The 18,187-nt window shown below is 40.7% G+C and overlaps 1 protein-coding gene across 3 annotated transcripts in view; it reads right to left on the bottom strand.

Annotated features, from left to right (window-relative positions):
* LOC138612982 (serine/threonine-protein kinase WNK1-like) overlaps positions 1-17,287 on the bottom strand; it is a 28,147-nt gene extending 10,860 nt beyond the window's left edge. For all 3 annotated transcript variants that reach the window (XM_069686528.1, XM_069686530.1, XM_069686529.1), the window contains exons 1-10: positions 17,115-17,287; positions 14,074-15,323; positions 5,260-5,432; positions 4,688-4,908; positions 2,916-3,073; positions 1,628-1,716; positions 1,315-1,534; positions 1,124-1,225; positions 529-961; positions 264-415 (exon numbers count right to left, since the gene is read on the bottom strand). In XM_069686528.1, coding sequence (XP_069542629.1) covers positions 264-415; positions 529-961; positions 1,124-1,225; positions 1,315-1,534; positions 1,628-1,716; positions 2,916-3,073; positions 4,688-4,908; positions 5,260-5,432; positions 14,074-14,868 — 2,343 coding nt within the window. In that variant the 5' untranslated portion in view covers positions 14,869-15,323; positions 17,115-17,287. The remainder of the gene's footprint in view (positions 1-263; positions 416-528; positions 962-1,123; positions 1,226-1,314; positions 1,535-1,627; positions 1,717-2,915; positions 3,074-4,687; positions 4,909-5,259; positions 5,433-14,073; positions 15,324-17,114) is intronic.
* Between the last annotated feature and the right edge of the window lie 900 nt (positions 17,288-18,187).

Below are 18,187 nucleotides of genomic sequence, written 5' to 3'. Positions count from 1 at the left end.
TCACAGATCTACAGCAAAGCTCATAGGACCCATGCGGAGCACAGAGGTCAAGTTCTTGCAAACCAAGACTGAGACCCCACTGTGCTGACGGCTGTCTACAATGCCAGTTAACAATTGGAAGTGCAGGGAAAAGGGAATAGAGCGTGCCAAACTTATGGATCTTTCTTAAATGTATATCTTATTCTTAAGATCACACATCATGGAGTAAATAATCTGATTATCTACAACAAACATGACTATGTCTTGTTTTCAACGTGACTCACCACTGACAACTGCTGCTGTTGCATTTGGTCGTTTTGCGTTGGGGGGCAAGACACCTGGGGCTGAAGGTGCTGACTGGGGGAGGAGGTGAATGGAGGCTGGACTTCATGAAGGACAGAAGAGCCAGCAGGAGGTCTGTCGCTGATGTGACCGGCTGTATAAGGGGGGGAAAAAGCTCGATTAAAGATAAGACTCCAGATTTAAAATCAAATCATTTTGTCATCACCATCATGGTGTATTCGGCTATAAATAGTTGTTGATCCACACCTCCTCCAGTGTGCTGTAGTTGTTGATGTTGGTCACTCTCAGGCTCCTCTGACTCTAGCTGGATGGGGGCCACATTCTGACCCTGGACTGGAGCTGGGACTTGCCCAGTTGAGTGTGTGACATAAGGGACCCCCTGTGCCATGGCGGTCATTTGAGTCGATTGAGGAGTGCTGTAGTTGGAGCTCTGGAGGCTCTGCTGAGACGCAGGCTGGGCAGACATCTGTGTGCTGTGTTGGTTCGGTTGTGGAGAGACATAAGACGCGGGCTGTGGCACCGGCTGCAGCACGGGCTGGGGCTGTGGCACGGGCTGGGGCTGTGGCACGGGCTGGGGCTGTGGCACCTCCGTGCTTGGCTGCTGGCCTGGTTGCTGTGCTGGCGGTAACTGAGTCTGCTGCTCTTCCTCCAGCCTTCTCTTCTCTTGATCTTCTCTGACCTGCATAACGGTCACCAGCAAATGCATTAAAAACCTCCAGAAAGCATTGACAGACAACATATATACTTCACAGCACAGGGTTAAACATCTTATCTGAGTGAGGTGCTTAAGCAGATAGTTAACATTATTAAATGAAATGTACGTTTGTGAGCATGGACACACCTGCTGCCGCTGTGCTCTCTTGCGACTGATAAGAGACACCCTGTCCTTGATGGCCTTCGCAATGGTCTTGTGGTCGCCGTCGAACACATAACCAGACTCAACCTACAGCACAAACACGTGACATATTGTTAAGAAGTGAACATTTCAACACTTAAACTGACTGTGTGATGCTGTGTGACGGATAAATTCACCATTTCCTGAGCCACGTCTTCTGGTACATCTTTGTTGAGGTCAAAAGAAAACTCAATAGCTTCATTGTCTTTGTATTTCCCCTTGAGTTTCTTTACATCCTCAATTCTCAGCCACAGCTTGATAGCTTCCATCTCTCCATCGTCTTCTTCTGCCAACTCCACACGCACCCCTGTGTCCTCTTGGAAGAAGGCATGGTTCAGAAGGTCCTTGATCGAGTACCTACATTGAGGAAAACAAGCATTAAGTAAATATAGGATTTCCAGGAAAGCTAGACTCCCAAAGAGCTCACAAATGTTCTCTTAAGTTAAAGACCTCTCATCCTTGTTCTGGCGAATACATCCCTCGATGATCTCCTTCACCTCAGGGATGGCCACCTTGTCGAAGCTGCCCGGCTTCACCCCCTACATGAAACACAAAACCCTCAATGAGAATGGTTCTTTGGACCTTTTCTTACTTTGGAAACTACCTTCTAATATTTCTCTTTTTTAGCTAAAAGTACAGTAGTCTAACAAAACTGAGATTAAACTAACTTCCTCTTTCAATTATGCTTTGGAATTTCAAAATGTCACAGTAAGAAGAAGAAGAAGGAGGGGGTTTCTAAAAAAACTACATTCCAAAGCAGTAATAAGTATTAGAAGGATAGCATGCTTTTTCCAACTGGTGGCATTTAAAAATGAAAAATATCAAGTGATGGGAAAAGGATGGTTTAAGCCCGTAAAGGATGGTTAAAGAGAGGGGATGAGATGAGTCAGTAGCAGGAGGAAACGGCATGCTGCTACAGGAAAATGGAGGCTTAGAGCCGAACAGCTGAGCTTCATGACAGAATAGGAAAAACAACAGCCGATCTCCCAGAGGCATAATACTGTAAAACCTGAGCATGTGACACTACCTAAATGTAGGCTCGACACCACAATAGCACTTTGTTTCTTCACTGAGTCAACTGTGTGTGGTGCTCTGCAGTATGAGTTATTTGTGGCTTATAAAGAGAGCTAAAGAAGGCAATGCTTGGAAGTGGGAAAACAGAAAGATCCTCTGCTGAGTCACGTGGCGAGGACTTCAGTGTTTGAACTTTGCAGTTAATGATAAACTGAGGGTGAGGGTATAGATTTTAAGTCACACTGTGTAGATAACAGTCTTGGAACAGGTTCAACCTCTTTATCTATGAGGCTTGTAATTGCAGACTATGAATCATATCAGTGACTTTGCATTTCGAAGGTACAGCAGCATAAGCTGCATGATTAACAGCATTAATATGTCTTTTTTTCTCTGACAGTTACTGCCCTTCTGGCATCATCACAAGACTAAACCATTAGCTGTTAGGAAAATAGCAGGACTGTGCTTGTTCAGCCTCTTTTCACTCATCCACGCCTCAGGTCCACATGCTCCACCAACATTCATCATCATTCAGAAGGAAAGGAGACAACAGTGAGAGGTGAGGCAAATGAGATTGGTCATAGACTCATGAGGTGAACAGTCAGACAGAAACTTAAGGTGTCAGCAGCAATGTAAAAGTCACTCCAGAATGGGACACTAGCCTTCTTGGCACATTGGGAGAGGTGAAGGCAGAGGGGTGAAAAGAAGGGTTGAAAAGTGGACTTACGCTGGTAACTCTGCGGTAGATCTGTGCAGCATTCTGGCACTCTGAGTAAGGGTACTCTGAGGTGGCCATCTCCAGCATGCACATTCCAAAGGCATACACATCCACTGACTCGTCGTACTTCTCCTCATACATCTCAGGCGCCATGAACTCAGGGGTACCTTAAATCAAAACAACTATTCAGAACTCTCGAACCCCCTTACTGATTGAGTGGGCTTCTCACAACCCATTGCCCCTCTGCTCCTCTAACCCGTGAGGGGTTGAGGAAGGAGAGGATGAGAAGAGTGACCAGCCTGTTGACATCTCGTGCAGTGGGGACCTGTGAGGTGAAAAGTTGGAAGAGAGAGAAAAAAAAATAGAAAAGGGGAAGGAAAGCAAAAAAGAGACAGAAAACAAAAAAGGAGGGAGAAGCTGGGCTCAGTTAGACTGCAGAGAAGAAAGCACGTGTTTGTCTGTGTAAGACCTTTACATGTTGCAATATGTGACTGAGGTGGCCAATGTGCAGAACACACCGGTTCGCCAATACTATTGAAATGTTGGGGGGACACATTTAAATAAGGCACATGAAAATCGTACCCAGGCCACTTTGTTTAAAAGGGTGCCAATGATCTGTGCGAGAGTAATATCACTAGCTATGGAAATAACTTTTATCAAGCCCTTACAACCATATTAACATCTTCTTTCATTGTCCACTCACCTTTTGTTGTATGACTTACCATCTCCTCTTGACCTACAGGGGGAAGCTGTTACAGTCAAGTTCTGAGAGAAGCAGGTCCCATAGCTAGTTACTCTGCTCAGCAGTGTGTCCTTGCACATCAGCCTTGTACTATTAACTGATCTTGTAACATAAAAATTTCAGGTCTTACACAGAAAAACTCTTTTGGTTATGTAATTGTAATTTGTTTTTGATATTGATGTGTGTTACAGCACACTGTCAGACTTACCAGGCCCATAAAAGTTCATACTTACTCAATGATCAGCAGTACCCTATTCATTCCAAACAGCAGAATGGGCACAGCTGAGGCTAGAGCCTACATTTTAAAAACATACCCAAGAATGTGAAAGAAAAAAAAAGAAAAATATAATAAAACAAATAAAAAACAAGGGCAAAAGGCTGACAGAGAGAAAGTGGGGAGAGCTCCCGGGACACAAAGACGGAGCAAAAAGATTCTGCGATCCTGCAATATCTTAAAGACAGTAAGAGACACAGACTAGAAAAAAAAAAACCTGTTGAGGCAAACCCATAGAAAGAGACGTTAAACATTATAGGTAGAACTTGCAAACAGACCACATATTTCCAAACCACAGAACAATGACCAGTCTAAGACAGAAGCAAAGGCCATACCTTTAGCCATGGCCAAGTTAGCCTGCAAGAAGGCATGACAACTATTATAATCGTAATATTTAACAGTATTAGAAACATTAGGCGCTACTTACATTCAGTAGATGCCTGTAAAAAAAGACCCTCTCTTTTTTTGGAGAAACATAGAACAGAAATATTCTGTACAGTGACCAAACTTGATAGAGTTACTGCGGAGGAGCAAAGAGAGAAAGCCTTGTGGTTATCTCTTTAAGATTACCACAATATTTGGCCTCCATTTGAGCTGTGGTTTGAGGGACAGCTGAAACGCTGTGGTCTGTTTTTGAACCACACCGTCAAGGAAAATACCTTCTTTAAACACAATCATTTTCAATACAAAACATATAACTGAGAAAAAGTCCCCGTCCCACAGCAGGACAGGGACCGGGAGGTAGAAATGACATCTCAGTCGTACCTATTACACTCTTGGCGAACGATGCACGCTTTAGAGTAGCCAATCCCAAGTCTCCAATCTTGACGGATCCTGTTGGGCCCGTGATGAAAATGTTGTCGCACTTAAGGTCCCTGTGGATGATGGGGGGAGCCCGAGTATGAAGGAAGTGGAGCCCCTTGAGGATTTGTCTACACCAGCTGCGCAGCACTTTAATTTTCATCACCTTGAACCGCTTCAGATATCTACAAGAGAAGAGATCATCATTTTCATATTCACTCTGAGAAACAGAGACTAACACCAGCACATGTAGTGTTTTACTGTACACGTTTTCATAAAAGCACATAACTAAGTTTTGATTTCAATTGTATGAAATTATATATTTATGAACCTTTAAAAGATACAGCTGAAATACAAAAACAGCTTATACAAAATTCAACATTTATTTTTCTCAAAAGGACACAAATATTGGTCAGAATATTTAGTATTAATAGCTAGGGTGTTCCTTTAAATTAAAATAGTTCAGAAATAGTTTGTAAAGCTTGTCTGAGTTCTGTTTTCATGTGTTTGTTAGGGCAGCCAGGTCTGAGACTCACGTTTTGAGTGTGCCGGAAGTCATGAGTTCAGTGACCAGTACAATGCACTTCCTGCCTTTGGACGGTCCCTCCCAGGAGTCGTAGAATCGGACGATGTTTGGATGCTGTAGTCCCTTTAACATCCCCGCTTCCTCCTTAAAGCGCTGCCTCTCCGTCTTTGACAGCTTACGATCCTGAAAGGGAAAAAAAAAGGAAACAACTTCGGTTTAATGTCACAGAGAAGAGATCTATTTATAGATGTACTTAGTTAAATTTGGAGGCATGAAACACCAAGGAAAGTTATATTTCCCCAGGCAGCATCAAAGTGTGTTTGCTCATAAGATAACATTTTTTAATCTACAGTCTTTTTGACACTGCAGGATGGAACAGCATTTGTATAAACAGTGATGGAGTGCAATTTCATCTGAACATGAAATATGGGATATTTTCTTTTGCACAAGTACAAACACTGATAGGGACGAAGGTATGTGGCCCTGTTTTCTCTGGCAGAAGACTGAGGACCAAATGGTTTGTGTATTTTTGTCCTAAATGTTCAAGAACACCAAAATAAGAGCCACAACATGACTCATGAGACATCTTTAGAGGGACACCAAACCAATCCACGCTGCAATACATACTCAATACATAATCACCACAATTGGGAAACAATATTGATGTACATTTTCAGCAGTTGATGGTTGATGTGGAAAAGTAAAATTTTGTGTTTCAAAAATTGTAATGAATGCAAATTCAAAGTGTTTTGAATACCAAGTTATTCTAGCTTAGTTCTTGTTGTTCATTTAGTCAAAAAGCAGACCCTTCATCATTATTAACAACATCAACAGTGATAGAATATAATCAATATGAATACTAATATAACACCCTGGATGCATCTGGTATGATGCCATCATTGGGCGCATCAAACCCTGTGACTCTTATATCAATTGGTTTATTCAGTATACAATGTATCGCAGCTGATGGGTTTGTTGATGGATTACAGCCAAATGTACGTAAGGCCAATCCCAGTGTTTGCCCAAAGGGATTTAACGTTTCATAAACTGACGCATAAATAAGTATGGCCAAGAATGCCTTATGTAGGGTCTGCGTATTAACAAAAAATCTGGAATGTGTACAGCCGCCCTCCTCAAATTTCCTGAGTAATTCCTGGCGTGACCTACATTCACAGCAGACCCATACCAGTAAGACAAGCCCAGTGAAACCATGCAGCTAAAGGCCTCCCTTGAAACCCCCAGAGACCTGGCCATAGGCCAGGCTGTCCAGGAAATTCTGCCCATTTGTTAGTGGAGAGCATTTGTCTTTGTGTGTATGTCAGCAAGAGATAGAAAAGTTTGCAGTGACTGACGTCAGCCTTAGCTGGATGTATTGTGATTGGATGTTTTCAATGTCTGTGGAAAAGAAGGCTAAATAAAATCAGAAGTCAAGAGAAGAAGAAGAAAGACGCAGAATCAGAGAGTAATGTCAGGAAACAGAAGGTGAGGGAAAATGGGAGAGTAATGAAGGCTCTTCCATGTGCTCAGACCATGTAACCTACTTTCCAGAGTGTTGATCTAGTGGGTATGTGGTTCCACTTTGTCTTTCAGCGCACCATGTGAAAAGTCATGCATAACATCTACATCACCATCTACAGCCTCAGAGCTACAAGCCCTCAGGGTGGGCAGCATCCCAACCCCCACAAATACCAATGTCCTGTATTAACGACAGCATTTTTACTGGAAGCACATGCCAAACTGATAACTACTTTACAGCATAAGTCATCCATGTACAGGTCCAAACTAGTTGAAAAACTGCATTCCCTGTATAAGATAAGACATTCACCTGCTTAACAGCTATCTACCTCAACTTGTGCAAAGAAATACTTGAGCAACTTTGGAGTACAGCACAGCACCACGACTTCATAAACTTTACAGATCATAAAAGATAAAAGAAAAGAACGAAGTGGTTTGCATCTCTACCATTGTTTCCATAAGCTACTCCGCATGAGCCAGGACGAACTGATGCCATAGCTCTCACACAAGCTGACAGTATGCCGGGCCCTGGGCCTGGAACAATCATACAACACACATAACACTCCAACTGACCCTAACCTGAAAGAGTTCTTCGGCCTGTGCCTGGTCATGCTCCGTTTACAAACTGTTACTACTCCATAGATGCACTCGGAGAAGTTGAGAATTTGAATAAAAAGAGTGGGTGTCTCGGAGGATGACCAGTTAGACCCATCAGCTGGTTTTGCTGTGATTTGTTTATCGCACCTCGGCTCCACTTTAGCTCCCTTACCTTTGACATAGTTTAAATTGACATGTTTTAGATGTAGTCTTATAACCTTTTGGGGGGAGGGGCTTTAGTTGGCCATAAATAAGGAATCCTTATCGGCAGGAACAGAGAGGGCAACAACAGCTGCAGTTGAACAGCAGTGTTATCTGACCGAGTGTTCATGAGTCAGCTCACTAGAGAGCTGTGCTGCCTCCAATGTCTCTACCATATTTCTGCAATATCATAACACGGCACTGCGAAAAACTGCCCTTGTGAGAATATGATAACGTGGGTGAATGGGAAGAATACTGTGTAAATGCCTTTGTTTAATATACACGCACATCTTGTCCACACCTAAAGTGAGAGAACGGTGCAGAAATCTATTTAAATCTCTTAAGATGATTTACAGTCTTAAGAGTTATATCTCTAAATACAGACTCGTAAGCATTTGTTCTTGACACTTCTGCAGAGTCAGCACAACACTTATCTGAAATCACGTTCCCTATTGCAGTGGCACACCCCTTAACAAGCTGATGCATGGTTAAGCAGGTAAAAGCCAGAGTTATTACGATTTAATTGCTCAGTCTGATCAGATCAAACAGAAATCCCGACCTAACATTTAAAAAGATAGAGCAAGTTTTAGATACGAGACAGTTAAGACCTCTGTCAAAGCTCCATACCCACCTACCCAGTATACAAGGAGCTGTGGGTAGGAATAACCTGTTAGCACAAAATAGTTTTTGTTTAATCTGTTCAGTGTTTTTTGAGATAATACAGCTTAATTCCAACTATTATCAAAAAGCCTAACGCTATGTGAAGAACTTCATGACGTCAAGGGTTTCTAACCAATTATAGGAATTAAATCCAATGCTTGTTAACAACAGTAGCACCAAAGCAGAGCTGAAAATGCTGCTTCCAGGCAAAGGCCATCATAAATAACTCAACAACCCTAAAAATAGACTGGGTGAAAAACGCATGTGATCATGCCAAAGCCTGGCACTGTCAGGTCCCTGCTCGAGGTCCACTCTGAGGCTGACACTGAGGGCCGGATAGAGCTCTCTGGGTAACAGTGGTTTGGGTGCGGGGAACAGCAGACAAGCCTGAAAGGCAAGCAGCCATTATAAAACAGCTCCACCTTAATGTTAGTCAGATATCACATTAGGTGCAGTATTCCTATTTGTACAGAAAGTTCTGGTATTTCCATGATGCTGCGACACATGGCAATGAGGTCAAAGATCACTGTGACTGTCAGTCAAGTTGTCAGATGACAGATTTGGGTCATTTGACATCTGCCAGTGTGACTGTTCATCTAATTTTAATGGGGTTGAAAAGAAAATGAGGCATTTACCCCAAAAACAGTAAAAAAAAATAAAAGAGGGGACTGTAAAAAAGAAAAAACAGTAAATGTACTTTTTTTGCTTAATGTGATTTTGTTGATTTTTATGAATGAAAAGCTTCAATATAAATATTTTGTTAGTGATAACCCTCTTCTAGTAGTTCATGAAGAATTGTTGAAAAGACATCACGAGCAACGTCTTCTAAGCCATTTCCATCAGTGGACTGGTTCTGCTGATCCTCTAGGTAACACCATGATCCACATCTAATAATTTATGGCCCATGAAAGCTCGAGTCAAGTATGAAACATGTTTAGCAGCTACAGGCACGGCACATTTTTGCTCTGATGAATGAGTTTGCATAAATATGTGAAAACATGTCTGCAATAATTTTGATGAATGTTGTTTGAAATAGTTGATTTCTTATCTTTCTGAACACTTATTTGTACAGCTTGTAGTGGTGGTCTTTGTAGAGTAGACTCAGCTTTATCTATTTTAGACAAAGCTGCAGACATGTCTGACAATATCTGTGTGTATTTCATGTCAGTAATCACTTTCCTAATGAATATTGAATATATTATATGTGATGAAAATACACATAGGTTAGAAACCAAATCTCAAAGTGTGGGTCAGTGATTTAAAACAGTTTGAAAGGTCATAACCTTCCTACAGTTACGGTCAGATGGAAACCAGGCCACAGAATCACGCTAAACAGTTAATGGTGTCCGTGTTGCCGTCTGGTCTATTTTGAGAGTTGTCATGCACAAAGGCAGCATTGAGCTGCTCTGTTTTTATGATTGACGAACCCCCACTTACTGCTTACTTTCAAGTTCTTACAGTGACACAAACTCTAATGAGGTTACATGCAACTAAAATGTATTGCAGCACTGATTATTTGTCCCATCATAGGTAATGGTAAAAACAGTACGGGTTAGCTTCTGTTAGATCATTCTATAATAATGAGCCAGGAGGAGAATCATAAATGTTTCTTGTGATTTTGTTATTAATTAAAATGTAATGGCGCTGGTCCAACAGTTTTAGTTCTTCCCCCGTTAATGATTTTTGACAGAAAACCCCATCATGAGGAAGTCCACTACATGGTTTCATTGAGGAATGCTGATAATGCAGTCAGGAATTTCATTTTACAAAATGTGACCTCTTTCCCAGATTTGCTGCTTCTAATAATTAGAAATCAAATTCTATCATGAAGAATAATAAGAGATAAGTCATTATTTTATACTACTTGGGGATAGTGAGTCACTCTGAGCGGATGCCAACCAGCCAGCTGGACAGGCAGCTCTCATAACGTCGAAAAGGATGCCTGGGGTTCTCTTCCTCAACTTTCAGTGTTTGGCTGCATTCAGTGACTGCAGAGGAAGGAGGTGGGGAAGCAGCGAGCGGAAGATGACATGGTTGAAGATGGATGAGTGAGCAAGAAAGGGGAGGCTCCTAAATTTATTCCTTTTTCTTCCCTCTCCCTCGACTTCCTCTCTGCGGTGACCTACTTATTGTTCAGACATGCCTGCAACGAGAGATCCGAAACAAATGTGTGGGTTCAGGGGTGGGTGAAAAAGGGTGGACGCCTAGAAATTCTTAGACAATTGTGGACAGATGGCCTACCAAACTGAATAAGCCAGGGCCATGATATTCAAACTTGATGCACAAAAGTTTCTAGGCTTGATAGCTGTAAGGGAAGGCAAAGTGGAGTGGTTGCCCCGTCAGTCCGACAGTCTTGTCCAGAGGGAAATACCTCTGACTACTTCAGAACTTGTCATGACATGACACCAAATTTCCACTTTCCTAACACTACAGTGCATGACGGCACATCTCTAAAAACAAATGACTGAAATCCAACTTCAGATTTTACTTTGAAATAAAGGAGTAATGTCTTTCCTTTCTAAAACAAGTTCTCAAAGCGTCTCTTCACTTTGTTTGAGAGTGTATTTCCTCCACGGTGACGGACAAATAATGATAAATGAAAAGGAATAAATGAAAATTAGGTCAAACTTAACATGTTTTCCAACTCTTGGTACAGATCTGAGAACAGCAAACCATTTTCTGGTTTGTGGTATGCAATGTTCAATACAGTCTCACATGACTGCTAGTTCGCCTTGAGTTTTTTTTTTTACATTTAAGGATGAATTTAGGATTTTATGAGGAAAAACCTGTCAGACTTGTTGCTTTAGCAAACAGGCAAAGAAACTGCTGTTGCTTCCAGATGACACCAAATCCGCTCAGAGCAAATGCTGACTACTTTCTGCATCACTGATCTGGCATCAACAGAAAACAAAAGAAGAAGTGAGCCAACAGATGAGCCCGCACTCCTTTCTTAAATAATGCCATCTACCAATTAAATTTGTAGAATGAAAAAATATACTTCCATCACTGTCAAAAGCTCCTAAAACTAAATAGTTGTAATCAAATAAACGTTTGAAAAAATATTAAATTATTGATACTAAACTAAAACTATAAATATATATTCCTAAATATGCCCTCAGGATGCGTGGGGAATGCGACATGAGCACTTGTGTGATCATGGGACAGCTTTAACAAACATGTGAGGGGGGACTTCAGCTTCTCGTGTGTAGCTGAACTGTTTCTAGCATTGAAACGAAGGGGAGTGAGAGTATCAGGTTACATGTTGGTATTTCAGAACAGACCCCGACCACAAGACAAAGCTGGTCCTCATTCAACTGTAAGCATTGCTATCACTTCTTTGCACTGGATTAGGCTCTAGGTCCATAACCAAGTTTAGATGATCCTCATAAGAGAAGCAGGCACACCTCGTCTATTTGGGTGAATCATTTTCCACAAACCACAGGAACAAAGACGGGTGCAGTTTGATTTTACTTTATAAACTGGTACTCAGGAAGTCACAGGACAACACATGAATACTTTCCTTCCCAATAACATACTGATATTTGGCCTACTTTTCAGTCTATCAATTAATTACTTTATGGACAGGAAAACATAAATTGCTTTAGTCAACTGACTCTTGTAACTTTTGATGCTAATTTATCAGAAGCTTATCTTTAGTAGCATTGTGGGGGAGAACCCAGCCGACATCATAGCATAGATGAATTCAAATGTATGCTATAAAAGTAAACTTTGAACCATCAGACAGCAGGTAACTTTCCATTTCTTCTACAATACTTTGCCAATAATAAACTGCCTTGAGGTCAACAGAAAAAGAGCTGCAGTTCAGACAAAATATCTAAAAGTATACTAATTCAATAACTCGTATAATATTAGCTAACTGAAGTAGGAAGGCTTTGATATATTAAAGTGAGTTTTGCTAGAAAAAGGTTGAAGAAAAGAGAAATATTGCAAAATGTGACAAAGTTGAAAGGGTGCGAGGAGGACTGATAGTTTAGGAGCAGGCCTTAGCAGGCCAGCCTTCTGCACTTCTCACAGGAGATTCCTCTATGAGGAATGTGACCCATTTTACATTCAAACAAGCATTCAGAGCAGGATTGCACTGAGCATGCGCTTGATTCGTTCTGTGTGAGGGGGGAGGGGCACGTGTCTGTAATCTTCACATTGTTCTGAAACCACAGTGCATGTGGAGCTCTGGTTTTCTGTGCTGCCGTGTCAGGCCTATGCCTCTCATGGCAGGGCAAAAGCGTGACAGTAAAAGCAAACATTCATGATGTGAATGAGGTCAGACTTTGCTATGGGCCATGGAGCTGCTTTCACTGGACTGCAGCGCTACAGTTTTTTTAACTAGCTTTTTTATCACTTACTCTTAATCTGTGGCAGATTCAAAGCAAATAGTAGATTCCTCAATTCAGAAACGATAGATATAATGAGGAAATAGATTCAGTAATGACCTAAAGCATATAATGACACCAAGAAATCAAAGATAAGATAAAAACATGGTGGTGTTTGGAAAAGGGCAAATCAATTATTACTGCTTTAGCACTGGAAAATACACATTTAACAAAACTGAAAATGAGTTTTACTGACTTTAAGTCATTTAAAGATGTAATAACCTAGATCACAAGTTTCCTTATGTTATGTTATGTAGGTGTTCTAACAAGGATTGGCGTAGCTTTCATTCTAATTATATGGTTATGGTAATTCTACATGTCAGGAAGAAAGTTATAACTCATTATTGGCCTATAATGTCCTCTGCAAGTGTGAAAAATGAATCCACCACATGGATTCTGAACTCTAATAGTGCAATAAAAGAAAAAGCCTAACCCTGAATATAAAGTCAAAGGTACCTAACAGTGTCTACAGTGTCACCCTCAGTCACAGTGCCAAACAATTACATAACCCTTGGTAGCTTCGGGCATTTTGCCAATGTTAGACACTCTTTACTAAAAAGAGTCAGGTTAAGTGCTAGTGATTTTCTGAGACCGTTTTTCCTTTACAATATTGATTTCCATACCTAGACTTATTCCATACCTGGTATTCGCCAATGCCAGATACCAGTGAAATAAAACATGTATTCACTTCCTCACAGACCCTGATTTTTAACACGAACCTGCTTAATTGTGTGCCTTTACCGGTTTAATTGATAATAACTAAGAATTCAAAAAATACAGCATGAAAATGTGTGATGGGAAACAGCCTTGACTAATATTACACCCTATGCTACCACCACTTTGTTTGTGTTTCTTTAAGTGATAGTCCACCTGAAATCATTTCTTCAAATCTGTTCTAAAACAGAAGTTGATGCCATTATAAATATTTTTGCTTTTTTGCTACTCAGTGGGAGAAGAAGTCACACATCCATGTTTTTGGGGGCTAAAAATGATGGTATTGGATCGTGCATTAACTATTGCACTTGCTGATATCCAATACCGCATTTTAGGCAGTTCTGATACAGGTATCAGAATCAGAAAGACATGCTAACACTTTGAAAGAGCAGTACCAAAAGAAAAGTAGGGAAACTGGAAGTTTTTTTTTATATTCTTTGCTTAAAAATGCATAACGAAACATCAAAAAGGGAAATGCTGGTCTCGTCTCAGGAGGGAAATTACAGCAACTGTAGCTCAGGTAAGGCTGTGGGAGGAAAAAGGTTTGGTTCTACTTCTGTATGCTTATTAAGGCCGGTAAAAGCAAAAAGCCAAGCAATAGGTGATGAAGACGCACAGGAGAATGCAACACTATGGGTGACCCTGTTAAAGAACATTTATAATTATATTAATAAATGATAACAGCTGATAGAAATAGCAGTGTAGAAAAGTAGGTTATAAAACAGTGGTTCTTCTAATATTCATACCTGCAGCTCACACCAAGCCACCTCCACTGTGGTCTCAGTGTCCAAGCCCTTGTAGACGGTCTTGAAGGAACCACGTCCAATTTCTATATCAAACTTGAGGAAACGCCCATCTGGAGATGTTCCCACTGCTTTGGTCTCCGCCTCTTCGATATCATCCCGAACCCTTTTCTCAGCCTCTCTCTGCTCTGCCTCTGCACGTGCCTTGGCAGAGTCCTTATCTTCTTCCTCCCCTTCTTCTTCAGGCTGTACTTTCACTTCAACAGTACTTTCAGGCTCTGTTTGACTTGGCACTTCTGTTCCCAAGCCTGGTACAGAGCGGGCTGCTACCACTACTTCTCCATCACAGATATCTCGCACAATGGCAGGCTCCTGCTCTGAAGGCACTACATTCACCTTGGCTATTTTTATATCTTTTCCTTCTTGTCCTCCTCTTCCACTTACAGCAGACACCTCATTTTGAGCCAAAATTGGTTCAGCCCTCGGCAAATCAGCAGCAGCAGTCTGTTGACGCTGGGGGACCGCTTCCCGTAGCTGAACCCGTTGAGGTGCAGGGATAGGGATCTTGCTCGGTAATGGTAGGGCCAATGCTGTTGCATTGGAATCACTGATGACACTGCGCCGTAAGAAACGGTGTTCAGGGTTACATCGATCACGCTCCATGGTGTGATGCCGGCGTCTCACTTCTGCTGGACGGCATTCACTCACCATCGAATCTGAACCAGAACTGGGGCCATTTCCACTCTTTTGAGGGGGAGCCAGGAACTTCACCATTTTGTCGTCTGGCTTTTCCGACATCCCACCACCCACAACAAGAGTAAGCGGGTACAATAACGGAAAAATTAAAATAAGGATAGTTCCATGTCTGCCATATAAGCTTATATAAGCAGTATTGGTCTTTGCTTTAAAAAGAAAAAAGATAGAAAGTCTCGCAACTTCTATCTCTGCCTGTCTTTCCTTCTTGTCTAAAGACAGTCTTTATATATATAGTGCAGAGACTGGAGGTGTAGGATGGGAGGTGTTCTCTTGTAAATTGTAAAAGATTGAACACCACAGTTGAACACAGAGTGCTGATGAAGATATACGGGTCTCTTTAAGTCCACATCATCCATCCTGTAAGATGCACCTTTTATCAAGCATAAGGAATTACTGTTGCGGAACAAACATGCACAGCCTTCAACAGGAACCAAATATCCTACAGTTGGCAAAGGCAGGATGGCAAGACACTCTGAATCGGCTCCAGTCCAGTTTCACTGCAAGAGAAAAAAGAAAACATTCAGGTTTCTAAAGTAACTAACATTATGTCAATTGTCAACAGGATTTGTAAGACACCAGCCAAAGTGTTCACAAGTAGAATTTACAGTACACATTACGTTGAATATCATTGCTTTCATCAGAAGCACAGCTGACAAACACTAAATAACCAGTGCGTCAAACACTAACTCTTAAGTTGGCTGCCATGAATCACTGGCTCATTTTGTGACACACTTTTGTTAAATTCAAAAGTTTGTTTTTAAGGTTCCTCCCTCTCATAAGATTTGTTGTCTTGCCACAGGACATGTGACATAGGGCGCATACTTGCATAGCTTCATTGCAGGTATGCAGATAGAATTTTTACGGTACTTTTTGGCTGTGCACATTTAAAATACCATTCAACTGATTTGTTTAGTCAGCATCAGGTGTTAATCTTTAAAAATAGTCAATACAGATATGCATTTGTAACTATGTAATGTGGCACAAATTCTAAGTGCATTTCACAGCCCTTCAGAATGACACACTAACCTCTATATAGCTCACATTTATTAATGATTAAGGAGAAAAAAAAATATTGACAGCTTATTACTCAGCAGTATGAACAAAAAAACACATATGCCAATTGTCATCGAATATTGTCTGGAAAATTAATGTTAAGTCCATTGTTGTAATTGTCTCTGCACATCAACCTTTAACTTAATGCTGCAAAAATCTATAAACCTAGCAACATGTAAACTGTGAATGCACAAGACCGGTGCCATTAAGTATGACTTTTTTTGCAATTAACAGTTTTGCATTAAGACATCGGTTGTGGTCTTTTAAATACGCATTCTTAAAATAACAATCTTATTAGTTATTAGTTAACTAGACCATGCCATGTTTGCAGCCATGATCAGCAAAGGCAACCACAATGTCATAACCAAACCTGGTAACGTTAGCAGTATCAACAAACCGACAAATACGAGAACCGACAGCGCCAATCAGTTAAATTGGTATTTAATATAACGTAAACCTTATCGTACGTACCATGTCTTCACCGCCTAATAAGTGAAACCACCACAGCCATTTGAGATGGCAACATCGAGCATACAAAGCAAGGAGGAGCGATGGCTCTTTGTTAGCTTGCTAACGAGAACAGCTAGCAAGGAGCTAGTTAGCTGACGTTAGCTTATCCTTAACCAGCGAAACGTTAACCAATGATGAATGATTTCCACGTCACGTCTTTTAAAATATATTCCGCCCCGTTGTTAGCAATTCAGCGTAACCGAACAGTTATTTTCCGCACCAAGCATGTAACCCTTTTTTGACATATATGTTTCCCATGGTAAATAAGACTGGCTTTTACTTTGTACTGACAACTTGTACGCATCTAACGATAAGTCACAACAGCTCCAGCCGTGCTACACACGGCTAGCCCGGTTTGACGCCGGTTGGAAAGCTACCAGGCAGTGACAAATAGCGCCACTGCTTCCCAGCTAGCTAACGTTAGCTAGGCGGTTCTTGCTGATGGCCTAAAAAAAGCGGACCCACCTCCTGACTGGCCCCATTCAATATTATATTGTCTGAAGCGTTAATAACACAATTAAATATTTTAAAATTATATTTAGTAGCCAGTTCACGACAACCACTCGTAGCCCACTGGTACACCATCAATATGTCGCTTGTTTCTGTTTTATAGCGTTATGCTAGCTGCTGTCCGTTGGCAAGTCTGGTTTTGCTAACAATTAGCAATATAGCCCTTCATGTCCGGGCTAACGTAGAGTTGAGCCGGGTGGCTGAATGCGACCTACCTGTATCGTATCCAAAACCCAACTGAAATTGTCCTCACAGCGTGAATCCGTCTCGTATTTTAAAAAAGAAAATACATGTAGCTTTATTATCCTCAGATGTCAGGCAGATAAGTTACCCTGTGAGTGAATATCCAAGTAGCGTTTTGTGGTCTCACTGACAAACAAGCGGCGCAGTTGCTACATATTGACGAAGAAACGGGTTTTTCCGACAGCGCCTGCGCCAGTGAAGAATGACCTCATAACCATAACACAGAAATATTACGTTGAAGCACCTGCATGGAATCAGTTTTGTATTTTACTGTCTTAAAAAAATGTACTCTTACAACCAAAAGCCATATGAAGTCAAACCATGAACAATAAAGATCACCCCAAGAGTGGATGTCAGTTTGGGATATATTAATCCAGAAACCCCTTAACCATTGGGCTACCATGAACATTCTGTATACGAATAAAAGGACAGATTTCCGGGGTTTTTATTATTATTTTTTTAAATATACAAAATAATTTAAATATTTTGAATGTTAAGACAGAGAAATTGTATTTTCCAACATTGTAATTCGATTTTTTTCATTCACAAATTCCAAACTATGTAAATTGACACAATTTATGTAAAGAAATACATAATATTCAATATTATATACAATTAACTAAAACACGTCAAAACTTCAATTAAAACATGTATAATAATTTTATTTAAAAAATACAACTTTTTATTTGATATTCCTTTATATTTTAGTTTATTATAATTATAATTATTTGTATGCTTTAACGTTTAAACCATCTTGAATGGAAATTAGAATATTTTGGAGTTATTTTGAATAGTAAAGTTTTAACAGAATAAACTACAGCCATGTGTCTGGATCAAATCTGAACAAGAGCAGAAGCAATGTATGCTTACAAACAGGTAATCAATAATGAGACCATATCTTGTGATTTCGAGGCTTCAGCTAATGATGAATATCAAACTTTCATGTTTTGTTAAAACAATAAGAAAGGAGTATTGAGCATTTTGGCGACACACTTTTCCTACAGGTGAGCACTGCCCCCTGCTGGTATTTTATTTTACCTATCAC

This window comes from Semicossyphus pulcher, unplaced genomic scaffold, assembly GCF_022749685.1.
Source record: "Semicossyphus pulcher isolate SPU_LCO1_2020_fin unplaced genomic scaffold, fSemPul1.0.p SCAF_8, whole genome shotgun sequence".
Taxonomy (NCBI): Eukaryota; Metazoa; Chordata; class Actinopteri; order Labriformes; family Labridae; genus Semicossyphus; species Semicossyphus pulcher.
The sequence above is the reverse complement of the archived record's forward strand: the minus strand, read 5'-3'. Positions and strand labels throughout refer to the sequence as shown.